Below are 17,987 nucleotides of genomic sequence, written 5' to 3'. Positions count from 1 at the left end.
GGCTGGCATGCAGACTGCTTTTCAGTTATGCACCTCCATTAGAAAACAGTGATATCTTTGCAAAAGTGATTATCACAACTGACTTCTGGCGGGGTCGCAGGTTTGCCCAACATGCTCCTGCAGCAGCACGAGTGCTACCAGATGTCATGAGGCTGGCTAGCTCCTCTGCTGTGTCAGGTGAACCCATGCTGCATCTTGCTGAAAGGCAACATAAATTACAGTAGCTGCAGAATTCCGAGTGGCCACGATCCCCCAGACAGGCTAGGGAGAGGTGCTTCGTCTAGGTTGGTGTCTCAGGTGATGAGACTTTAGAAGCACACCAGAAAAAAACCAACCCTACAAGATTAATTTGTGCCCCTCAAAAAAATGCACAATTGTTTCTAGAAGGAAGATTTTCTATCCTCGCCAACAATTTCTTATCATGAATTGGGCATAAATGCAACTTTTTCGAATCACCCCTGCAGCACTCCTAGTAAAATTTGTTTCATTTTCATGTCACTTCCTTTTCCTGTTATTTTTCAGTGGATTAATTTTGATTTTTCTAGTGGATTAAAAGACCCTGGAGAACAGTCTTGTACTGAACTGGGAGTGAGTCCAACACAGGCATTAGCACTGTGAGCTCTAACTCTGGAAGAGCCACCTCCAAGGTGACAGGGCATTTGTCTTACACACAAAGGAAGGCAGCTTCAGCTAATGGGCTAAATACTCATTTAATAAAGGTGCTTGTCTGCATGAACAAGAGGGTAGACTGTAAGGAAAGGGAAATTATATTACATCTGCGTTATGCACTGGTGAAACTGGCTCTGGAAGGCTAAATGTATTTCTGGTACCCACATTGTTAACCGGATGTTGATAATTTGAAATGGGTGCAGAGAAGAGCAATAAAAATGATCCGAGGTCTGGAAAAAACTAGAATGGAGACTGAGAAAACTCAATCTGTTTAGCTTATTAAAAATAAGATCAAGGGGATGAATGCAGTGTAATGTATAGGATTCTTCCTGGTTAGAAAATGGGTACTAAAATGGTTCTGTGATTTAGTGGAGAAAAGAATAATAAGAACAAATGTCTGAAGTCAGAGCCAAAGAAAATTCAAATGGGAAATATGAGCTTTTTTTTTTTGTTGTTGTTTTTTTTTGTTAACACTATGGATGATTAACCACTGGAACAAACTACAAGGAAAAGTGGTGGATTCTCCATTGCTTTCATTTCTAATGACTTCATTTTTTCTTCTTAAAAAGGACAAATAAAAACATTTTCCATCAGTTATTTGCATTAGATGATTTGAACCAAGTTAAAATCTGACATGATATGAATTCTCCCACTGGACCAGCCATTGCCATGAAAAATTTCCAGCTCTATTGTGGCAAAATCATCCTTTTCCTCAACCTGGCCATAGATAAGTAGAGAAACCTAAATCATAAATGGTGCAAATTCCCATGGAATATTTCTGTCAGTGAAGGACCAGCATGCAGCTTGTCTGGTGAAGAATAAAGCTTGATCAGAAGTGACGTTCTCAGGGGTACATTGGAGTGAATGGGACCCAGGTGTTCCAAGCAATATTGTTTTTAGCAATAATGAACTGCACATACCTGGCACTCTCCACCAATACCTGTGTTCCCAAGAACTTCTCAAAGAGGGACTTGTTAAGTCCCTTGTACAGGTGAAGGTAGTGATGCACAGTGATGATTAATCTGACACTGACCTACCAGACTGGGGTTTGTTGTGCTGGGGAGCTCTGAGTCCCACAGATGTCAGCAGAATCTACTGGCGCTCAACTCCCCTGAAAAGCAGGGATGGGATATTTGATGTTTGCCCCCAGGCAGGGAGGACACTGAAAGTCAGTGGTCCCTTTTGGAAGTTTTGGCCAGAGTAACACCAGAACAAGGACCAAAACAGGAAAAGGGAACCCAGGAGTCTTGGAAACCAGTTTTCTCCTCTGGTCACTAAACTATAATGTTAGAGAGCTCTATCATGTCCTTACATGATAAAAACTGTAAGAAAGAGAAATTCTGCTAAATGCCCTTCATTTACTATCTTCAGATCTCAACATGTTCAGATGGAAGGTCTTATTGGGTGACCTCAGAGGGCAGCACTTGCAGATGAGTGGCTTTTCCCTGACAATAGATCATCAGCTGAAATTCAGGTTGCATGAAGGTAAAGTGCTGTAGAGGAGGGGAAAACCAGCCTTATATGAGCATATGCAGTAACAGGCTTTTAAATATCTACAGGAAGAAGTTCTTGGTGTTCAGTAGCTGTCAAAAAAGCAAATCAAATGATAGAGATGACTAGAAAAGAGAAAATAGGCTACAGAATGGCATTATGCCATTGTATAAACTGGCATTAATTTTTGTCTTTGCTACAGAGAGTAGTTCTGCGTCTCTCCATCTCAAAGGTGTGGAGGAACAAACAAGTGTGATACGTAGATTAACTTCTGATTGGAAAAAAGCTGACTGGATATGGACTAGAAAAGCCATGAGAAGGGACGTGTATGACAGACAGTAACAAAGACAGAGATGGCACAGAGGAGGTAGAGACAGAGTACAATAACTAGAGGGTATTAAGCAAAACTAACAGGTAGTGGCACAGAAACAGCTTTCCCATAGTCCTTGTTTTCAAAAGACTTCTGACCAGGTAGACAAGGGTCAGGGCCAGGTAAGAGAGGTGGAGCATCTTTTTTGCATTATGGGGCCAAGTTAACTCACTGGCTCCAAGCTCACTGCATGTGAAGCAGCAAACGCTGGGTCCTTTTGACAGCGCCATGTTCAGCATTGCAGGGATGTTTGAGTCAGTGGGGGTTCCAGGAGCTAAAGCTCCCTGTGGAGCCAAACAGTGAAGGATCTGGGGTTTGACCTAATTTGCTCTAACATAAGGGATCACCTGTTACCTGATGAAAGTAAAACTACCCAAAGACTCTCTCTAGCCAGATCCGTCATTACAAGGCTGCAGAGCAAACCGCTCTACTGCTTGGCCTGTTCAGGAGAGGTCACTCCAACTCGGTGTCCCATCCACATCCTAGCATCTCTGCTGAGAGTGCTCACAGCTCCTTTGGTGACACCAAGAAAGAAGGGAACTGCCACCCATTGCAGAGAATGTGGCAGCAAGGGGGAATTCTTGGCTATGGTTCCAAAATTTGTCCATGTGTGATTCTACTGCAGGACTAGTGGACCTCTCTGGGGACTGGGGCTGAAAGAGGTGTTGTGATTCCTGGTTTGAGAGTTCACTTTCTGCTGAATTCAACTGACAGAGGAGATGAGGGACACTAATGAGAACTGCTGTCATGCACTTTATCAGCCTGTCAGCACAGCAGCATGGGGGTTTCAGATGCTTGCTTCTAAATTAAAAAAATATTTTATGCCTGAGAAAGAAGACAATTTTTGTAAAAAAAAAAAAATAAATGCTTCATACGAATAATTGGCTGAAAAATGTTCAGGCCTGTTTCTGTTTGCAGATGCTAAGATACATTCTGTCCTGAATAGACCAGGCTTGGAGATACATCTTCACTGTCCTGTTCCCATGACCCACTCTGATCAAACAAAGTCTTGTGCCATCAGCAGCACAGTGCCAGCATCACAGCACGTGAAGCCCTTGTTATCAAAGCTGGGAAAAGGATGGCATCAATTACTGACACTCATAGATTTCATGATGAGTGATTTGCGTGAGGCTCTGCTTACTGAACACCCTGCAGCCCTATTTGGCAACCTGTAGCAACGATAGGTGGGAATAAGATCAGGGAAATACTCAGCAGAGGTGTAGTTTATCGGCAGAGACTGAATTCCTTAACTTATTCCAGACTGAGGCTTCTATACTCTGCTGGTGGTGCTTTGAGTGAGTGCAGGGTGACCACTCACATCTCTCCCAAAGACCCAAGGTGTGTGGGGGAGGAAAAGCACACCTCTGCACCCAGGAAGGTCATGCCCTTAGCCATGGTCAGCTGTGTCCATGAGTATTAATCAGGCTGTGTATGAGATGAAAGATTCCCTTGTGCTCCTCCACATCTGCCCTTGGCTCTTCTCCCCCAGGTACTCATTCTAATACCTCTCAGGCAAGAAGTTTCCCAATATTTATGGTACCAGCCAGCTCTTCTCCATCTACGTGCGAATTCAGACACTTGAAGAGAAATGCATGTATATGTCACCTGTGTCCTGGTAGGGCAAGTCTCCTCCTGACCTTAGTGCCTAGCTGGGCTGGCTTTTGGCAGGGGTTGCTTCTCACCTTGGTGGGTGAGTCTGAGGCAGGGAAACATCCCTGCAGGGGTGCAGGAAGAACACTGGGTGACTTTCCACTGGCTGCGTGATGACAGGGCTATGCATGGAAGCAGGGGAGATTTATGGGGCCAGTTCTGCCAAACACTTGTGATGCCACAAAAATTTATCATTGTGTCCCACAGTGCCTGGCAGGATCACACGTGTTCTATTCCAATTGTCTGTGGTGGGACATTATTCTCTCCCTTGTGACCTAATGGTCAATGACTTTTATTTCTTGAGCTTGCCTGTTTAATTAAGGAGTTGCTTTTCACCCAAAGTATGGGATAAGCCAGAATGAAAGCAGCATGCTTTTGAGACTGAAATAAAACCCCAAATGTCAGCTCACCCGCTGTGCTAGCTATTAAAGCTGAATGAAGTGGTTGCATTATGATGGTCATGGGATGCCTTGTAGAATGAGCACTATTGTGGGTGAAAACTACTTATTTGACATTTCTCAAGTTGCTTTTAGCATTTCTCCTAAATAAGCCTCTATGCTTTGTCTAAACAGCTGAAGTTGATGCTTGATAAAACTCTGGACTGTGCTCTGTCCAAGCGCTTTCTATGCTAGATGGCTTCAGTAAACACTTTAAATTTTGAAAGCGAAATAATTGCTAAACTTTCACTAAGGCACCACATGCTGAGGTTACTTAATACCCTGATATGAACATATTAGCAAATGAAAAGGTAGCATTTCATGTCAATACAGGAGCTCTAAACTAGTTGGCAATCACACCTGAATTTGCTAATCAACACCAAAAAGGTAATGACTAGCTAATTTGCACATGTAAACTTCCTTTTAAAAGCTAAATAATATGCAAGCCTCTGTTGATAGAAAGGATGCACCTCCTGACATAACTGCCAAAGACATCGGTTTGCCTTTTGATTACAGGCTGTGGTGTGTCTGGCTGCCTATGGAGTAAATGTTTCCCTCCTGGGCCAGGTATCTATCTTCTCAGAGCAGCACTGTTCTCTACATCGCTCTGAACACTGTCAGTAAAATGTTTATAATGCAAACTGGATGACAACAACATGCACCATGGGGTTGTGATCACTGCAAAGAATAGGTCATCTGCATATATAACACAGTTATGCAAATAGGCACGTGCAGGCTTGGACAAGGTGTTGAGGTTAGACCTTTTGTTCAAAATCATATTTGGCCAAAAAATTTTCTTGGCATGTTTTCCAAGAAAAAAACAAAGTTGTTCTTTGACCTGACTGCAAGTTGTTGCAGTTTTATTTTTTTTTTTTCATGTTGATATAAATTCCTGTAGCTTTAACACAAGGATTGGAGGGAAAAGAGAAATTATAAGTTTTTTATTGCTTGAATCTTCGGGGGGGGGGGGGGGGATATCTGCTGTTTCTATGTACTGATTTATTTATTTTTTTAAATGCAAAACATTTTTTTACTATCAAGGGAGCTTTTTGGCTCTTCAGTGAAAAGTGGGGAAAACGTGAAAAAAATCAAAAGAGGCAGATTTAGCATTTCGTATCAAATGGCAAGGATTCCTTGACTCTCAGTGAACAAAATCCCTGCCTGCTGCCCCTGCAGCACAAAGCTGCTCCTGGGGAGTGACCACCAGGTCTTCTTCCCACGGGGGAGGAGGACCCTGTTTGCCAGGCACAGTCAGCACCTTGTCCCAGCCGGAGGATGCTGTGGCTGCGAGGGAGGAACAAGCAGAGAAGGCTTACAGCACCACGAGGCTGCTGAGGTTCTGGAAGGCGTAATCAGGGATGTGCCAGATTTGGTTGAGAGCCAGGGTCATGGCTTGCAGCGCTGGCAGGTGGTTCAGAGCTTGGACAGGGATCTCCGTCAGGGCATTATCGTCCAGCCACAGGTGACGCAAGGAGAGCAGCCCCTCAAAGCTCTTCTCGGGCACCACAGAGATAAGGTTTGCATCCAGGCGTCTGAGTGGAAAAGAAAGGGTGGGGGTAAGTGAGAGACGGATCTAGCATTGCTGTGTGCCCGCAGTGTTATGCAAAGGGAGTTTTGATGCTGAGGGGGATGGATTGATGGCCAAGGAGATTGGATTAGGCTGTAAATAGTGATTAGCATAAGGAGGTATCGGTGCAAGGCTCCTAACTGTGCTTGGAGATGTCTGACCTCTGCCAAGGATGATCATTTCTCGATGGCCATTTAGAGCTGCCAGCTGATGGCAGCTTCTTAAACAAAGTGGTTGAGCTAAGTCCTTTCACATGGACCTACCAGATGGACAGTGGCCAGCTGTGGCTTGCAGGCACCCCCCTTAAAAATGAGCATCAAAGCTGCATCCCCTGGGGCTGGGCTTGCCAGGGATCTGCCTGAGCCGATCTGCAGAGGCACAGCCCTATTTGGGGCACCCCACAACCTGCTTAGACCCACTGCTGTGGGATGTGCAGGACAGTCAAACTGTGTGGCCAAGGCCCCATTGCAGGAGAAAAGGCTTTGTCTGGAAATGCAAAATATGTGGCAGTCCTGCTTGGGGTCCTGTGTTTGATCCGAACTGCCAGAGCTACCTGCAAAATCACCGCAAACGAGTCAGACCATATGTCATGGTGCAGGAATTAAGCCTGTGCTCTCTGTATCGCACATGTTCAGGCCTTTCTTTCTTCTGGATTTGCCAATAGCTTTTTTCTTTTTTTATAATCATGGAAACCTTAAGGCAGTTGAATCTGAGGTTTAATTTGGTGAGAAACTTTAATTTTTAAGACTTGTTTTTGTTCCAAATTAGAATGAGAAGCCAAAAAATATTAAGCTTATTAAGAAAAAAAAAAGTTAAAAAACTAGGTTTGGAAATCATCTCTCTTAAAGATCTTTTATTTCAACAATGGTGCACAGGATACAATGTGTTATCTTAGATTTAAAAATCAAAATATAAGAGGAAAACACTTCAAATTTGGATGAAGTACCAGGAACCAATTATACCAAGGAGAAAGCAAATTCTGTTTTCCATCCATGGCCAACAGAGCTTATTTTATTTTTCTGAACTATCTAAAGGAAAGATCTCTGAATTCAAATTGCAAAGAGAAAGCACTTTGTCTTAGCAAAGCATGGGAGAAGGTAGTTAACAGAACTGTCACGGCCCAGCCCTTGAATCAACACTCCTCCATAAAGGAACGTGCTATAGAAATCAGTATTTTTGACTACAGAAAGGAATACTTCTGATGAAAATTGGACACTGGAACAGACCCCCAGACGCTGTTTTCCTCCCCCCACCCCCCCAGCAGCAGACCCTTTTCCAAAGAGCACAGACATTCACAAACCACTTCCCAGCACCCTGCAATAAACTTCTAGTCTGCAGGAGGAGGCCAAATGCCCCACCATGTGCACAGAGCAGGGAAGAGGCCAGGTGCAAACAGTGGTCTCTGTGGGGTAGGGGTGGTATTTCCTGGGTGAAATTCTCAGATGATCCTGGAAAACAAACTTTTTCCTATGCCGCAGAGGGAAGCATTTCCTGCACTGGCTGGTCTGAGCTGGATGGACAAAGCTGGAGATTTGTACGTGGTCAAGAAGTGCAGTCAGACCTTCCTGAGATCACCCTTGGACAACTGCCCTTTAAATGCAGTGTACAAGTCTTGATACAACATCACCTCAAAATGAAATGATACCCCAATGTGGATTAAATAACTATTTTGTTACTTCCATTTTGCCACATCACCACATTTTTCCAAATTGCAATACGCTTGCATTGCTGCAAAGCAGCATTTCCTGGTGTAATGCTGTTCAGCTGAGAGTTTTTTAGCCAGCTCTGTTGATTCCTCTGTGGATGACAAAAGCACATCGCACCCAAAGCTCAGCTCAGTTGCCACCAGGTTTGAATCTTTGCTCAGAAGACTGACACAAAATGGTGTATATTTTCCTCTTGAAGAGGGTGGGCACATTGCAAGTTCTACCTCAATTTACCTCCTGTCACCAAGACTACAAATAATTTGGAGCACAGTATCATTTATCTTCCCAAGAAGACAAATCCAAAGAATAAAAACCAGAAAAGCAAACCCTACAGCAGCCCAGGGTAAGATTAAAGACTCTATTTGAAAAATTTCATCAAAATGTTTTGGGACAAACAAGAACTTTTTAACCAAAATTAAAACTTGTGTGGGAAATGTTAATCTTTGCTTAATTTTTCCATTCCTTCTTCAGCATAAGAATTCTGTTAGTTTTTGGCATCATAATCTGTTTTTTTTTTTAAAAAAAAAAAAGTACTGCTTACTTTTCTCAGAGACATTCTTTCATCCAAATCCCTATATGTTTACTGAAAATTGTTTTAAAGTGAATGCTCTGTTTTAAGTTTAATTAATTAAAGAACAGACAATGAAAATATCCACTGGGAATAGTTATCATTTTTCAAAACCAAATTAAAATTTCAGAAACAGAGATGCTGAAACAGAGGCAAGGGCTGGTACACCAGGCTGAGCTGTCCAAGGCAGGGATGGTTTGTGGCAAGGCAGCGGGGTGGGCCCTGAGACTGTCTGGCTTTATGTCCATACTTTGGCCACCAGCTGCTGGGCAAAGCCACAGACGTGAGCCACGAGGGAGTCTAGCTTCAGTGTGATGGTGCCCCAGGTGTTGGGGAAATTTACCGTTAATGCTGATGTATCTGCTCCATGGCTGTTTAGCATATGCTCAGGACAGGCACTTTTTAAAATCCATGGCCATAGGTACGAGAGAAGTGCCAGTGAGGTAGCATGGCTCCTAGGCAGATTTTTGTGAGGTGCTTGGACACCTCCCTGCCTTTGTGGATCCCTATGGTTAGTATAGGCACGATAATTGAAGTTCATCTAACGAGTTTGTTAACTCTTCTGGATGGCCACTAGCTTTGGACATGCTGCAGCTCCCAGCTAGGCTCTGCTCCACGTCTCTGTGCCCTGCCATCAGTGAGAGGTCACCTCTGCAACACCCAAAGGAACCCCAAGTCTTCTGTCCCCTCACCTCCACATGGGCTGCCTGGCGGCAATGTGGAGCATTGTGGGGAGCATGGCCACTGCCCCTGAGACACTGTGGAGAGCAGCACGCTCAGGGAGTGCTGGTGAGCTCCAGCCTCATAACTGCTGCCTTAACCTGGTCCAGAGGGTGAGAATCAGACCCCAGCCAGACTCCCCAGTGAAGAAAAAAGGGAGACTTTCTGCTGGTTGCAATGAGCTGGACAAGGACCTGAGCAACCTCAGAAACAGCAGCCTGCTCGGACCACAAGACAGCAGCTATCTGGAGCTAATGAAGTTAAAATTAGGAACAAGGACGTGTCCAGGTGAAGGTATTTCACACACAGAATGAGGGGCAGGATCCCTTATGTGCCTTTGCAACATTGAGAAGGGAACAGGGAACATGGACTAAGTGATGGCTGCCTTCCTGGTACCAAAAGTTCTCTGGGTTATTTAATTGCTCCTTGGGGAGCTGATGGCTGTTTCTGGAATAGAGGTGCATTCTTTCTAATAAAAGCTGTGCATGTGGGTATTGCTAATTGCTATGGCTTTCAGACAGCTCTCCACTCTCTTCTGGAAGGAGAAAAGCTGAAGTTCTTGGCACAGAGTTGTTAGTAATTATATCAATTATACTAAACAAAAACCAACCCAACAGTTCTCTCCTTTCTTCAGTGTGTGACTCTGGCTCTGTAAGTGTTTTGTTATGATTTATACCTAAGATAATTGGGCTGATTAGTGGGTAAATTGGACAGTGCAGGCTGGGGCTGGCTCCTCACCTTCCATGGAGATGTTTTAATCTTTATTTCACCAAATCACTCAGTTGGTTTTCCTTGCAAGCATTAACCCGTTTGTTGTTTACAGAGGAAGATGCCTCTTTCATGGAGCTGCTGAATGGCTTAGAAGTGGGACTTCATCTCACACCTGCTGTTAGGTCTGGAGAGTGGATGACACAGTGGTCTCCAGATGTCTGCATGGACAAAATTTCCAAGTGACTTCACAGGCTCAAGCAAGGCACTTCAGAGCATCATCCTGTCCATTGGAGGCAAAAGGAGCTGATTTTAAGTGGGACATTCAAGAACCACGTCATATGAAAATCACCAGCTCCTTGAAAGTCTCAGCTTCTGGGTGTAGACCTGCATCTACTGCTGATAGTTATGGGGCATTTATATGACTTCAACGTGACACTTAGTCAAAAGTCCTAAAAGTGCCTGGAATCACCTCAGATTTTACTCCGTTTTTGGTTTTATGGACTACAGGGATGGGGATAGAGGGAACTGACTGGGAAGCATGTCAAAAGTCCCTTGGCTTTTGGTCTGAGCCATTGACTGTGTCATCTTCGTTCACATCTGTGCTGAGCCATGGTGAGAGGAGCAGGTCAGCACCAAATGCAAGTATGTCTGAGCCCCACCAGCTGCTGCCTTTGCTGCTGCTGCACCAGTAGCAGCTCTGGGGAGCCAAAGGAACCCGCACGGGGTGGGAAAGGGAAGTCTTTCCTTGGGCAGGGCAGTGTCAGGTAGGCTTCATGTGGGTGCAGGGTTAGGAGCCCAACATGCCTCTGAAGAGCCACTTCATTCCTTTGAGCATTTTCTGTATTTGATAAAGGTTTGAGGAGGAATTGCCTGCCTTCTTGCCAGGAACAGTCTAGAGTTGATGCTAGGACCAAAAATATTTCTAGAAGGGACCAAGCATGTAGGGAAGTCCTTTTCTAATGAGAAAAGGTCAGGAGTGGGAGATTCCCCCTTCCCAGCGTGCAGAAGATAAGCCAATGCAATCAGTTCATCCATTCAGGAGGTCCAGGTGGTGGTGGTGCTATGTGCAGCTGCCAGTGCAGTGAGCATGTCATAAGTTTTGCATTAATTCTGACAGGTCAAGCTACAATCTGAGATCTTTGGTTTCCTGCACCACAGACCCAGCAGTTTTTAAGAACTGTCATGTTCCAAGAACTGTTTCCAGAGTATTTCAGAGGATGTACAAGTGCATTTCCTAGACATCTGTAAGCACATGCATCCTGTTGTCTGTAACATGACTGGCAGAAGTGTGCAGCAGTGGATAACCAGAAACAGCCCCTCTGTTCCCTAACAGATGTGGTGCAAATCTCAGGCTATGACTGGCAGAAGCAACTTTGCCCGTATCTTTCCAGTTCCTTCTGCCTGTGGAGCATTTACAGGGGGAGCTGCAGCCTAGAAACCAATAAAACCAGAAAGTGCCATGCTGTCAGGAAATATCCTGACTTCTGCTGCTGTGCTTCCTTCCTTGCACACAGTACAGACAATAATAGCTGGCTCTCTGTATGCCTTAGACAAACTATGTGCAGTAACTGGTCTGCAATATAAACTCTGATGTTCCTCCACTGCCTGCAGCCCAGTCACAACAGGACAGTGGGACCTCAGACTCCAGCCCATCCTCCCAGTATTTTTTGCAATATATAGAGCTATTATTTCCCTTGATAAAGTTGGAGAAAACTTTCCACCAAAGACTATACGCAGCGTTGGGTATACTGGGCTGGGCTGTTCTCTCTCCAAACCGAGGAGCTCCACTGCATCTCGACTCTCTGTCAACAGCAGAATATAGGACATAAAAAGGATGGTCTGGAGAGAGCTGTGACCCCGTGAAGGTGTTGAGGCCTGACCCAGCAGCACTGGGAGGCAGAGATGGTTGCCCACCCCTCCCTGAGTCCACCCCTTCCTCGGGGAGTGAGGTGCTCGCTGTCTTCCTTGGCCCCAGTGTGCATGTGTGTCGGCTGAACAGAGCTGATCTCACCAGAAATGTCTAATTGGTGCCTTCAGGCAATCATGTCTCTCTTCCTGTCTGAGTTTATCTTGAAAGGCTTGATTGAGTTACCTCCTATCCCATAATAGGATCTAAGTTCCTTGTAGTAACATAAGAAGGAGATGATGTCACTGCAGCTATTCTCCGATAACTTACTAATGACTGGGGCCAACACCTCAGTTCCTTTCTCAGGCAAAACTCCCAGACACACTGAGTCAGTACCTGGCTTGTGAGCTCCTGGGGGAATGTGCCGCGAGGAGCTGAGGGCACAGCGAGGGAGGATGGCTCCAGAGCCCTGCAAAGCGCCCTGCTCGAAGGCACTCTGTCCCCCTCTGCCAGGCTCCCCTGCAAGCCAGCTCCGTATGGGCTGCGCTTTCTGCGATGCACAGCACCCCATGGGGCCCAGATACACAGAGGTTCTGGGTCCCTGAGCCTGCCCAAACTGCCCAGGTGGGCAGCAAGGGCTCCTTCCATCAACTGATACCAAACGGGATAGGAGAAAGGCAGCCAGGGACGGACTACAGTGCTAACCTGGAAGGCTGGAATCTGGTTTTAATTTCTGCTCTGTCATGCCCTCGAGGTCATAATGCACTGCAGATACACTGGGAGAATGGACCTATTGGAGCGGGTCCAGAGGAGGTCACAAAAATGATCAGAGGGCTGGAACACCTCTCCTGTGAGGACAGGCTGAGGGAGCTGGGGTTGCTTCAGCCTGGAGAAGGCTCTAGGGAGACATTTATAGTGGCCTTTCAATACTTAAAAGGGGCTTATAAGAAAGATGGGGACAGTCTTTTAGTAGGGCCTGTAGGAACAGCACAGAGAATAATGGCTTTAAACTAAAAGAGGATAGATTCAGACTACATATAAGGAAGAAACTTTATGATGCAGGTGGCAAAACACAGCCACGGTTGCCCATAGAGGCAGTAGATGCCCCATCCCTGGAAACACTCAAGGTCAGGCTGGACAGGGCTCTGAGCAACCTGATCTAATAGATGTCCCTGCTCACAGTAGGGGGATTGGACCAGATGACCTTTAAAGGTCCCTGCCAACCCAAACTGTTCTATGATTCTGACTCTATGAATGATACATTACTGAATAGGTAAATTGTTGCCTTGTAGGCTCTCTGCCTCTGTCACAGAAGAGCTCACAGCCCTCAAGCAAGACTTGCAAGTGTTCACTAGCTCCATTTCCAGGCTGAAAACACTTGTGAAAATCATCTCAGGCAGCAAATGAAGGTTCAAGATGCAAATGTTCCCAGTTGGGTGTGGAACAGGACCTGGTGGAAAAGTTTGCAGGGCTCTGTTTGGACTGCAGTGAGTCTTCCTTCACTCCTGACTTAATGGGACATGTACCTCTGGGAAGCCCTCCACAAGGGATGCTCAGGAAATGAAATCAGAGCAATACCAAGACTCCACACAAAGTGCCTTTGGTACAGACAAGAAGGCTTTGTTATCCCCAGCTGCAGACACCTCCAAAACCCCTCAGGTCAGAGCCGTGCAAGAAGGATTGCCAAAACCTCTGTGCAGCTATAGAAACTGCCAACGGTTGGGCAGCTGCACTCCACCGGTGCACCAATTCCCCAACCAGCCCTTTCCCTGGGCACCTGGCATTGCCCCTTTGCCCATGGTGCCAGGCACAGGGAAATGGAGAAGGTGCAGGAGGCAGCCAGAGGCTGAGCAGAGTGGCTCAAAGGTCCACCAAGCACTGTGGGTCCTGCATATTTGCTGGAAAACCTGGTGTTCGTCCAGCACAAAGCTTGCTGGAAAAGAGAAGGGAGAGCAGCTTTTGGGACCGAAGCAACAGGACACACTGATTTCTGCAGAGAGGGGCTCTGAACAGGTGATGGTGCCCTGAGAGCTCTCCAGAGCCAAGCATGTACTGGGATGTAAGAGCCAGCTCACACCTTGAATGCGCAAGGGACCAGATGCATCACAAGGACCCTGCCTGGCAGTGGGCACCTGCAGGGTGTCACAATGGGGTCCATGCCTGACCTGCTCCATCCGCTCTCCACTTGCGAGTCGGTGTTGAGATAGGGGTCCAGATGTCCAGTCTGTGGTGTTTGACTCAGGCAATCATTGCGAGACTGGCAGTTATCTTGTTTTGATGGACACCTGGGTGGAGACTTCCTCCTGTTGGGGTGCTGGACTGTACCCTGGCATGTTCGAGTGCCTCCTTGTGCTGGGTGAGCATCCATAGGATCCCCTGTGACCTTCCAATGCAGCTGGCTTTGTTTTAGAAATTAAATCACCCTTACCCTTACAGTGACACCTCACACCTCATAGACTATACTGGGGAGAAGCACTGGCCTTTGCTGAGAACTTTGATGGTCATGCATGCGGCGCACCACTTCTCACTGAACATGTGACCCACAGCTGGCCAGATGTTGACCTGGAGAGGAGTGCACAACAGCTCTCTATCTCACCAGGGACTGAGGGCCTCTGGTCTTGGCCCCTCCACAGGTTTAAACAGCATGGCAGCCGTGAGCCCTCCAGAGCCAGCGCAGGGGTCTGGGGGACTGTCTCCTGGCCCCTCTCCGGCTGAGGGGATCCTCCATGGGCCACACACAGCAGCTTTTGAGCCACACCACAGCTGCAGGGCACTGGAACGCTCTGCTGCTCTTTCTGGCAGCTGAGGCTGCTTTCAAGGTGGAACACTGAGTCGTGAGAACAGGGCATAGTCTGCTTGGCTGGGATTTGGAGCTAGCTGTCCAGTGCCCCTGCTCTGCCGCGGGCTCAGCGTGACCCTGGACAAGCTGCTTGGCTTTTCTTCGCCTCCTCTTTGCTCTGTACGAAGGGAACTGTAGCTTTGCCCTGCACTGCAAGGGGCTGTGCAGGTTGCTGTGTCCCTTCGAGAGCAGTCAGCACTGCAGGCGGCTGTGAGGGGACAGATCGCTTGGACCACCTGCAGCCTGGGCTAGCAGGGACCTCCCAGATCATGACAGTGAGCTCTGACTGCCAAAGATACCGTGTCTAATGGAGCCTGTCGTGCACAGGGCTGGCTTCTGCTGCTCCTAGAATTTTGTATATGTGCCTTATATCACTTGGCTAAAAATTAACTTGGTGTTTATCCTACCAACACAGCTAGTATTCCTATGCCTTACCTAATAAGGTGGGACAGTTCTGTACTTTTCACCCCTGAGTCTCACTAGATTGACTGTGCTCCCATCTACCTTGCTGTGGGAGGAACTTCTTGAAGTCCACAGGGTTATGAAAGGGGCAGAGAGTTAAAGATGAGAGAAATGTGTCTTGAATAGAGGACTAAATGTTGCATAGGTGGGTGCCATCTTAATATGTTGTTCATTTCTTGTTTGCCTTCCTATGTCCAGTTTACCTGAAGCTTCTCTGTGGTTCATCAGGACTGCTTGCACATTCAATGCATGTAACATCTGGGACCCATCTTCCTTTTGCACTGACACATCTACTGTATGTAACATCTGGGACCCATCTTCCCAGCTCTGTGGCTGTATCTACTGTAGGTAACATCTGGGACCCATTGCCCATCTTCTCCGTTGAGCCTTCACTGGGGAAATGCAGCATGCCCTGGATACTTACATGTGTAAGTGAGTGAGTTAAGGTTCATGAATCCCCATAATAAAGGTCAATGGAAAACACGTTGGAACTTACTATATGACTCATATGCAAGAGCGTGTATGTGTGTGGATTGTGGATGTGAACTATATTATTTCTTTAGTGTCTACAATGTTCTAGGCACTGGGAGGGCAGTCAAGACAGTGTGTGCCTCTTCCTGAAAGCTATTACAGCCTGAAGTGGGAACTGACAGTGCGTATGAGAGGGCTGTGAAGGTGAGTTTAAGTTTCTGTGTTTGTTAGAGTCACTTCTGAGGGACATTTACGTATGGAAAGCTGGGTGTTGCAGCCATTGCACTGTGGGCAGAGGAGGGTAGGAACAATACAGATAGACAAGCGACCACCGGTTTCAGCCTGGTGTGAATGATCTCTTGAACGTTGAGCCAAATGGGACTCCTGGTTGCCACACTGGATCTCTAGCAGTCAATATAGGAAAGTTTGGAGGTGGCTACAGTACGTAATGGGCATAGCCATGTAGGTATAGCTTCTGCCAGACTGCTAGAAAAATACAGCTCAAGCCACTCAACCTGTACTGTGACCTCTTCACTTGAGAGCACAGCTGGTGAATCCTGGAGGTGTTGGGGCACGGCAAGGGTATCCCTCATCATCACCCCCTTCCAAGTGTGGCCAACCACAAGATCAATAAATGTGAAAATTAGAAAGTGAAGTATGAAGAGAGGAGTTGACTCAGGGGATCGTCATGAACATTAAGGCCCAAGTCAAGATCACTGGCAGCTGAAGAGCCTACACTCCTTGCACTTTTATTTTTGGGCAAGACGATCTCACCTGATAGGTTTCTCTGAGGGCTACACAAGTGTGTGCTGGGTCATGGGGGAGGAGAGATGCTCAGCTCTGCTTTGGTACCCATGCTCTGATGATGTGTGTTAGCTTGGTGAGCTGGTTTTGCCAGATAAAAGTGGGGGGTGGGCAGATGGGTATTTTTTTGCTCTCCAGGGGTAGGAAAAACACATCTTACCCAGCCTTATTCACACAGAACTTGAAAGTAATTATAGGGTCTTTCCATAGCCAGAAGAGAAAACTAGAGTCCTTCAGAGAGTGATTCATCCTCTGAGACAGGGCTCTGAGATAACAGAGGTGATTCACCCTCTGGAGATGCTCATCATTTTCCACTGCTGACTAGCTGAGATGAGTAATATCTAGACAGCTATGGTCAGAGGAGAAAAATCCACCTGGCCGGCCTGAGGGAGATGTGGGCACAAGAGAAGCTTACCTGAAGGGAAGGAAGATTGTGTAGCGAGGCCATGGAGGATGACTCAGAATTTGATTTCCTGCCTGGTGGTATCTTAAGCTCTCCCACCACGAGGGAAGGATCTAGCACTACAGTCACAGCAGAGGCATGAAAACACCAGCCTCCTGGTTCCAGCCTCTCGACTTCCCAACTACAAACCTGGCCCAGGCTGCTCTGTGTAATGCCAAATGCCCACATGGCTGACCCCGCTGCTGTTATTTGAAGGCTGCAAGGGGGAGGCAGTGAAACTGCTTGTTAGGTCCCACCAAGAATACAGTGACCAAGCCATAGTTTTTTCCCCTGTAAAAAGAGGGTGATTTCAGAGACAGGGCAGGAAGATTTTGTGCAGCAAGCATCCTCTAGTGTGGAAGCAACTTCTTTAGCATGCTGCCTGCACTGGGGTCTCTTTCCTGCCACAGGCATGCTTTCTGCTGCAAAGTGGTCTGTGAAAGGTGACATTCAAGGTCCTGTGCTCTCAGCAGCAGCAATCACCAAGAAAGTACTTGCTGTTGCTTTGTTTCAGTCTATCTTCAGATTCATCATTAAGAACTACCTCACTGAACTCCTTTTCATTGTGCTCCAGAAAGACCCCATAGCCAATAAATCATGTTACAGGACTGAGGTGGTCTTGCCACAGACAACTTCTGTGCCAACAGATTGTAAGTCACTGCTATGTTATGTCGACTTTTATAGAGTTCTGTTTTTTCCGTAGCTTTCATCCTCTAAACACCCAATGGAAAAAACACCTTTCTTAAACCTTACTCCATCACGTGTGATTTATAGAGAAGAATATTGCTGTTAACAGCAAACTGTCAAATCTCAAATAGATCAAAGAAGTTAAACAAGGGATGAATTGACTGAGCTCTTCAGGCCATGCTTCCAAAGCATGCTTCCAGCCATGATTCCAAAGTAAATTTTTTCTTCCTTCTGTCATAAGAATTTATATGCTTGTGAGAATCTAATCAGGTGGGAAGAGCTTTCCTCCTTTGTCTACATCAAAGTCCACATGTTCTCAACTTGCTATAAGTCATTCTTTGCATTTTAATCTCTGGCCATATGTATAAAAATAACTACCTGCCTTGAGGGACAGGGGATGAAGTAGTCTTTATTGCCTTTCCATAAGAATCCAAAAGGTTCCTGCTAAAGATATCAGAGAAGTGGCAAACCAATGGGTTGGAGTAACTGGATTATTTTAGTTAGAGATAAAATGAACCTGTATGCAGGTGAGTGTACATGTCAGGCT

The 17,987-nt window shown here is 46.3% G+C and overlaps 1 protein-coding gene across 1 annotated transcript in view; it reads right to left on the bottom strand.

Annotated features, from left to right (window-relative positions):
• LGR6 (leucine rich repeat containing G protein-coupled receptor 6) overlaps positions 1–9,185 on the bottom strand; it is a 48,808-nt gene extending 39,623 nt beyond the window's left edge. Inside the window, exons 1-2 of the mRNA XM_056361841.1 lie at positions 9,151–9,185; positions 5,934–6,149 (exon numbers count right to left, since the gene is read on the bottom strand). Of these exons, the coding sequence (XP_056217816.1) occupies positions 5,934–6,149; positions 9,151–9,185 (251 nt within the window). The remainder of the gene's footprint in view (positions 1–5,933; positions 6,150–9,150) is intronic.
• Positions 9,186–17,987: the final 8,802 nt, after the last annotated feature.

The sequence above is a fragment of the Falco biarmicus genome, chromosome 16, assembly GCF_023638135.1.
Source record: "Falco biarmicus isolate bFalBia1 chromosome 16, bFalBia1.pri, whole genome shotgun sequence".
Classification (NCBI taxonomy): Eukaryota; Metazoa; Chordata; class Aves; order Falconiformes; family Falconidae; genus Falco; species Falco biarmicus.
Note: the sequence above shows the minus strand (reverse complement) of the source record. Positions and strands in the feature narration are given on the sequence as shown.